Source organism: Genypterus blacodes, unplaced genomic scaffold (assembly GCF_046128005.1).
Source record: "Genypterus blacodes isolate CSIRO-AG114 ecotype Tasmania unplaced genomic scaffold, CSIRO-AGI_Gbla_v1 ptg000043l_1, whole genome shotgun sequence".
NCBI lineage: Eukaryota > Metazoa > Chordata > Actinopteri > Ophidiiformes > Ophidiidae > Genypterus > Genypterus blacodes.
Genome location: NW_027466856.1, coordinates 437227 through 445359, shown reverse-complemented (window position 1 = coordinate 445359; position 8133 = coordinate 437227). Strand labels below are relative to the sequence as shown.

Below are 8133 nucleotides of genomic sequence, written 5' to 3'. Positions count from 1 at the left end.
CTCGTTTGCGTCGTGGCGAGAGTGCGTCCGCTGCTTTCACTGTTGTAAACAAAAAAAAACGTCAATAAGGGCAAAGATGAAGTCTGTTACTCTGTTACTGTTACTTAAGTCAAAGGCAGGCGGAAAACTGTGAGTCCAGCGCGCCAACGACCCTCAGAGCCTAAACGCCGGGTTTGCTGATCCTACCCAAACGTCTTTGAATCTCAGCCGCTCTTGGGAAGCTACAGCCAGATGATGACGGAACCTCGGCTCACAAAGCGCACACAGCGGAAAGAGAAACGTCCCGTATGCAGCGACAGATGCGCCGTGGTAGTCAGCTGTGTGTCGTTCATGATTGATCAATTGATTGATCTCTCCCCCCCACCACCCGTCACGGCAGAACACACACACACACACACACACGAACTCCGCACACAGAGAAGCTGAATGTACGCCGACTGGTGGAATGCGACGCGTTCAAGGGCGACGCGGTCTCCTGGACGTAGCGTTTGTACGTTGACCCTCCCCTCCCCTCCGCTCCACCCACTCCCTCACACACTTCACACACCCTAGAGCTCCTGTAGTAAAATATCTGAAAATAACAAAAGTATAACGATAACAAGAACGGTATATAACGCATTTAAAGGTCACGAGGATATGGCAGATGTTGGTTTTAAAGTAGAGTTGGGTTTGTATATAATAAAGCTGTTTGGGCCCTCGGTATGCATCACACTTACACATGATGTAAGAGCACTTTTTGTATCCCCACTGCTATGTAATACACACGTGTGTGGCGGTAACACATGTAAGTGCGCGTGTTTGTGTGTGTGTGTGTGTATGTGTGAGTGAGGAAGAGAGAGAGACGGTGTGTGTACAGGTATGTGTCTACGTGCGAGACTGTGCGAATGTAAGCCAGCATATCTATCTCTTAATGTGTGTCGTTTGTGGGTCTGCGTGTTTGCTCGCGTTCTATCGATTCTTAACGTTTCTACTGTAGATACGAGTGCATTTTACAGTCTGCGGCTTTTTCATTTCCCTGTTTTTTTTCCTTCTTCCTTTTTTCCGGTGAAACACACTTGTCTGTACATACAAAAAACCATGAAGCAACCAGTAGCCATCTCTCATTGCGCTTGTAGTGTTTTAGTGAACTGCATGCAGGAAGTGACTACTGTCCGCTCATATGGTGACATCATCATTTTAAAGCCAAAAGAATAAAGGACATATTTTTTACGTAAACGCTCGTTTTTCTTTTCTCCTCCAGCCTCCTTTTGTCTCGTCACTTCCCTTTGGTTTGGACAAGATGGTTCATGTTTAACCTCCGCCGGCTGTGTATCCAGTTGCAAAATGTGACAAAGTGACTTCTTTTCCATTTGTTATGACCAAAGATATGGCAAGAAAAGGCAAAAAAAAAATAATCAAGATTTTCAAAATAAAACTGATTTTGGGAAGTGTGATTTGCATGCGGGATGCGTTCATTCTGAGGTGGGAGTTGACGATGCAGGTGAGACGATGACACATACACACACCTAATACACACACCTACACACTGACGACGCAAGGAGAGCAAGGTACAGCTGATAACACTACTCATATTCATTTTGTCCACGGGATTAAAACAGAACCTCATTCAGGCCTTGGCTGAGTCTGATTGCGATCCTGCCGCCGCCAAACGCAGACAGACCTCAGACACTGTGACCTCTGTGGTGATTCAGTCTTCTAGAAGCTTCCCTGCGCTGACGTCAGACATCTGTACACATCACAACGTTCCAGCTGAGTCCATCTTCACACAGGTGCTCTCAGTGCTGCCCCCGGGCTTTGATCCCTCTCTGTGGTCACGAGTGGGCACTCTGGTGTTGATCCCAGCGAGCGATATCTGTGGGTCCATTCATGTTGGAGTTTATTTTGAAGTATCTTGTGACAAGTTGTTGCTCAGCTTATACTTTCTGTTTGTGTGGTCGGTGAAGGGAATTGCATGGAAACAGCTCTGTGTGTTGTTGAGTTGATGGGTGCAGGCTGGACAGGTGAGATGAATGAGTGGTAGTCAGGAGGGAGCCACGCCCACACCACCTACACACACACACACACAGATGGAGACAGACAGGGAGGGAAACAGGAGAAACAACTATCAGCAAAAACCTCAATATTCTGTATGTTTAAATATCTTTTCTTTTCAAATATAGCAACAAATGCAACAAATGCTACAAGTTCTAAGTGACGTTTTGAAATGTAGGATGTTTCAGCGTCCAACTGAAAAATGACCTTTGCCTGCATTGCTCCGCTGGGAATGAAGATCAGAAGATGTTTGGGTGAGGAGAGGATGTGATGTGATCTCATCATTGTACTTAAAAGTTATCAGGCTCCAAAGTCACATCTTTGTTTTCCTCTCAGCTGGGTGGGTGGGGTGTGTGTGCGTGTGTGTGGGCGGGCGGGTGGGTAAGCAAAGGTGATGGAGGTGAAAAGCCGTGACCACCCCCACCCAACAGAAGCCACCCAACGCTCTGCCGAGCCTGCTCCTGGTTCTCCCTTGCTGTTGCCTGGCAACCTAACATCACAGCTCCCCCGCCTGTGATTGATCAGCAGTGTCTCTGAGCTGCTTACCCATAATACCTTGCTGGCAAAAGCAAGCAGGCAGGCAGGCAGGCAGGCAGGCCGGCCTTCCCTCCATCCTCCTGCACGCTGCAGCCGTGACACGGTGGAACATTATGTAAGGGAGTGGTCCAGTTGTGACCTTGTGTTTCTCATCACATCCAACACACAACCAACCTATACACTCGGCCCCATTGTCGTGCAATAAAGGATCAAAAGGCAGGAGTGTGTGTACGTTGGCTGTGTGTTGTGGTCAGTAGCTGCCGTGGAGTCTGGCTGCTCTGTGGCCCGCCAATGAGCCGTGACCATGTTTCTATACATGAATAGATGTGGGAACACAAGGCTCCTGCATGGCCCCGTCTGATCTCTGCCTCACCCTGCACCGCTCGGCTCACTCCACAGTGCCCCCTAGAGGCCAGACAGGGATATACAGTATGTTACAGTATATCCAGTGTGTACATTGTATGGAGTGACTGATTGTGAGAGTATTGATGAGAGAGGAAAGCAGTTATAAGATCCTATTCTTGGAAACGTTCAGGTAATGAGTCAGGATGTCTGAAGTGCTGAAATCAGGCTGGTGGGCAATTTTCTTTCAACCTCAGAAATAAACGTGTGACAAATTTTTCTCTGCTGACATTATGAGTGAAGTGGTGCCACAATTAGTCCCAAAGGCCGGAGACATATAGTCAACACACTTACTGACGTCAGAAGAAATGATTTAACCCCCTCTGGTTGGACGTCAGTGGCTGTATTTATTAATACAGTGGACTGGTGCAGTAGTGACATCTACTGGTGGCACAACAGTACTGCAGGTGTTGGCTCCATATTGCCATTTGTTTAGTTTAATCGCTATTCTGTTTTCAGTCTATCAAAGTCAGTTTCTTTGATTGTAAAGTTAAAGTTGAATCAAAATCTTTCACATTTTTCCATCCATTGTCACAAATAAGCACTTTCACACCAAAATGGGTCTTAAAAAATGTCCATTTTAATCAGACTCACATAGAAATGCACAGTCTATTTAAAAAGAACAAAACAAACATTGAGTACATTTGGCCCCCAGTTGTTGGCAGTATCGAGTGACAAAAGTTGCTTCACACTGATCACTCAACTGTAAAATGATAAATAAATGTCACTGAATGATTTTGGCACATTGATTTATAAATGAAAGTTGAAACGTTTTGAAATGTGCGACCAGATCAGAGAAGGTTTGATCATTTCTAACAGCTATTCATTCAAAGTATACACCGCTAATTGTTTCTTAATATGTCATTGAATCCCTCAGAGCTTGACCTTTTATCCTAAATTGACTGCGGGAAGGTTGTGTGTTGTTATTTCCCCCTCTGAAGTCAGCGACATCATTTATTTATCATGTTACTTATGCAAACTGAACACATGCTACACACACAGGCATTTAAGAACGAGAAGCAGCAATAATGCGACACCAGCACAATGGAAAATAGTGAAACAACACAAGCATGTTGCCAAAACCTCCAAATCTTGTCGATTTGTCATAGATGCAACCAGAACACATGCGTCTGTAATGATCAAACACTTTAGAACAGAAACTAGACTCTATATCGTCACAGGTCACTTACAGAAACATCGTCTCCACTCCATTCCGTTTACGTTTGATAGTTTTCATTCGTCGAAAGCGTCACTGAGCTAAAACCAGATCAACTCTTAGAGCCGCTCGCTCGGGAATGGCTTTCTCTTTGGAAGTGCACTTATCAAGAATAAATCAAACTCTGAAGATCAAAGGTCACAATTCTTGACTGAAGTATTCCAAACATCTCCTGATCCCTCTGAGAGCCCTACAGGTCTCCCCTTTGATCTTCTGAGGAGCTGCCGGGCTCCTTCATCTCCTCCCCTCCTCCAGCCTCAGTTTGTGAGTCACGGTGGTCCAGATTGTTCTGGAGCTCTGTGGAGAGCAGCAGTTCATCAGACATGCCAGCAGGGGTGCTGTTATTCTCTATGGGAGGACAAGTCTGGGCTGCCAGGGACTGGGAGGTGATGGGGAGAAGATGGGAGGGGCTTTGTTGCTCTGTTTGGCAGTGGAGTTCTGTGTTTAGGGGCTCGGTGGTGATTTTGGACACTAGTGTGGTGTCCACTGGAGGGAGCGAGGGAGCTGCCGGGACGTTTTCACTCGGGAAAGCTGCAGTCTGATTGGCTGAGCTGTCCATTTGATAGTGCTGCACGGCGGTGCTGCTGTGGAAGGCGTTACTGAGGCTCATGTGTGTGTTGTTAGAGTAACTTAACACAGAGGGAAGTGGCACCGAGTAGGGGGGCGGAGTCGCTTCGTGCATGGAGCACTCCCAGTCCTCCTCCTCCTCTTCCTCTTCTTCCTCCTCATCTTCGTCCTCTTCGTCCTCCTCATCCTCCTCACCCTCCTCCGGGTCCAGCGTCTCTAAGCTGTGCGTGCTGCAGTCCGAGAGCCCGCTACATACGCTGCTGCCATCCTCGTCCTCGTCTTCCTCATAGGCTTCATCATCCTCCTCCTCCTCCTCTTCTTCATCCTCTTCCTCCTCCTCTTCCTCTTCATCATCCAGCTGCGAATCTGCATCGCCTGTGCTCTGGAGGTGCATGATGGGAATGTGCGACGTGCCGCTCATCAGAGGAAACTGCAGGTTCGGTTGCTGCCGGACCAAGGGGGAGTCTCCATGGTAACCGTTGCCATTGGTTACAAGCTGCTGCTCGGGCGGCTGCTGCTGCTGCTGCTGCTGCTCCTCGCGGCTCTTCTCCAGCTCCAGCTTCATGATGGTGTGCAGGAAGTGGGTGCGCACCCGGACGGGGTTGAACTCCAGGCGTCCGGTTGTGTTGCTGCATCCTTCCTTAGCGCAGCCGCACGGGAAAGACATGCGGTCCACCTGGAGACACACAGACACACTGTCCCTCAAATCCTTTGCTATGGAAATACTGCACTACAACAAGTACATAGTATCCAACCCAGGAGTACAAGCTGAGAAGAAGGCTTATTCATACATTTTGGAGATTTTAAAGCTTTTAGCTCCTCAATATTAAAGTGAAACGCAGACGAATGCAAGAAACTTCATTTACACCCAAACTCTGTCACTGTTGTTGTTTATGTCAGTGACCCAGTTCAGATGTAAACAAATAAATCCTCTTGCAGAACCAAACATGAAAAACGTGTATTTTTGAAGTGTTTTGCGGGGTAAGGGTTGCGTTCAGGCACTGCTGCAGGGGCGCACACAGACATTTTCCGTTCCGGAGGGGGCCGAGGGTTGGGGGGGTCAGACACATGTAAACACACTGTAGTATTATAGATGGGCCTCACCACAGTTCCATTTACCTGGCACTTAATGCCGGCCAGGCTGCAAGCGCACGTCTCCGGGTCACATATTCCCCGGCAGCGGCACCCGCACTCCTCCCTGGACATCCGCAGGGCGCGCAGCTCGTGCTTCTCGTCCACGTCGATGCGCCGCACCCCAGACGCCCGGAGGAGGGCGCGGCGCCGCCTGGTGGTCAGGGGCTGGAGGAAGAAGTAGTCGTCCACCTCGGTGTTGTCCAGGTCCAGGTCGTCCTCTGAGATGTCGTCCAGCGTGAGAGTGTCGGCCTCCACAGACGACACCGTGCCGTTCTTGGTCAGCTGCAGGAAAACGGGGGGGGAAATGATTTTTACAATAATTTGTCTTTCTAACTTTCTCATCATCTCTTCATCTTGCATTTGTTTGTTGTCAGCAGATTCCAGCCCATCAGAGGCTTTTATGTTAATGCACTGAGGGGAGGAAATGGATCACAGAGCTAATGTGAAAGATTTACAGGAAAGTGAAACAAGAGAGCAGCTCTTTAAGCCAAACACAAACACAACATACACATTTAGGTTGCATTTAGATTTGAGGCTAAAGAGGTTTTTCCCAAATCAGATTCCACCAGTAGGCGGTGCTGCAAAGACATTCACTACCAGGGTGTCGCAGCGATTTAAGAATATTGTTACATCCTGCACCTTAAAGACAGGACATCATGAATTAACTGAATTTATTTGTAAGATTTTCTTGTTTTGAGGCCAATCAGACTGGAATAAGGAAGTAAAATCTCCCATATTTCTTGTTCTATTTCAGTAAATATGATCATAGTTTATTTATTTCACAGCCAAACCACCTTCAGATTCTATTCCAATTAAATTGACTTGAATATTAAACCTCTATCATATTAAAAGTGTGTTAAATGAGCGTCTGTGCTGACTGACTTTGAGCTTGATGGCGTTGAGCTTCTCCTCCTTCAGGTGAGCCCTCAGCATGTTCCTGTGGCTCCGCTTCTGCTCCACCGCAAACTCACGCAGGGTGAAGCGTTTCACCCAGCTATGTCGCGGCGACATGCCCAGGGTGCTGCCGCCCTGCGTGGGCACGCTGGTGAAGCCCTGCCGCCGGCTGAAGTAGTAGACGGTCACGCTCTCAAAGTGCACATTGCGTCCGCGCAGACGCTTGGGCTGCTGCTGCTGCTGCTGCTGGAGGGACGAGGCTGGAAAAAGGTTCAGGTAAAGAGATGACGGTGAAGTACAAACTGTTACAGAGACACAAAATGGCCGCCGGCCGGTCTGAGGGTCTTACACTCCAGCAGGCCGGAGGGGACGGGGTGGTTGAGGCTGTCACTGCTGTTGCCGCTGTCGCTGCAGGACACCTCGTCGTAGTCGGACAGGTAGGGGGAGGGGCCCTCCTCCAGCTTCCTCTTCAGGATCCCGCTCATTCTGTGGCTCCGCCCACTGCTCACACCTGGACACAAGCACACAAACACACACACACACACACAGAGGTAAAGTGACCTCGTCAGTGTTAGTTGTTTTGTTGTTCCGATGTGACCTTGCAGACGTGGAGCTCGTTATGATGGCGATGAACCGACGTTTGTTCTCTTTTTACACATCTGTCTCAAGTTCTCTCTCTCTCTCTCACACACACACACATGCACACACACACACTTCAAAGGCTCTGCTGGTAATGAGGAGTGTGTTGCAGCGAGCCCTCGGCACTTTTCTCCATCCTAAAAATTGTTTCTTCCGTGCTGATAATGAACTGTTGAGCTCTCCTCGTCTGAACCGGACTGCTGGAGGATTACATCATATGCAGCAGCAGAGACGAGCGCCGGGCCGAGCTTCCTCAAAGGCTTTGTCTTCCTCGCCTCCCTCACCCTCACTTGCCATCCCTGTTTCCTCCTCCTCCTCCTCATCCCTGTCTTCCTCCTCATTATTGTCCCTCTGTCCTCCGCTGCCTCGTCTGTCCTCACGCCCACAGTCTGCCTGAGGAAAGTGAGAGGGAAACATCCTCCTGCATGTCCTCGCTGCCCTGCTGCAGTCATGAATGCAGGATGTGTTGCAGCCTCTAGCAGCTAAATAAGCTTGCATGATCATTTGGAGCACACACACACACACACACACACACACACACACACATACACACGTGTCTACATGCACAGCCTCCCACTCCCCCCCACCCCCCTGTGCACACACACACACTATACACAAAGTCTACCGTAGGGATTCTGCCTGACATGCGTGAATACAGATGCAGCCACATCCTCTGATGAGCCGGAGCTCTGGTCTGCCTCCTCATCTTCATC

At 48.8% G+C, this 8133-nt stretch overlaps 1 protein-coding gene across 1 annotated transcript; it reads right to left on the bottom strand.

The window, feature by feature from the left end:
• Nucleotides 1-4376: 4376 nt before the first annotated feature.
• LOC142999314 (uncharacterized) lies at nucleotides 4377-7717 on the bottom strand. Its single transcript, XM_076148806.1, has 5 exons — nucleotides 7705-7717; nucleotides 7131-7292; nucleotides 6770-7041; nucleotides 5858-6169; nucleotides 4377-5429 (listed from the first exon to the last, which is right to left on the bottom strand). The coding sequence occupies exons 1-5, from the start codon at nucleotides 7715-7717 to the stop codon at nucleotides 4377-4379; spliced, it is 1812 nt and encodes a 603-aa protein (XP_076004921.1).
• Between the last annotated feature and the right edge of the window lie 416 nt (nucleotides 7718-8133).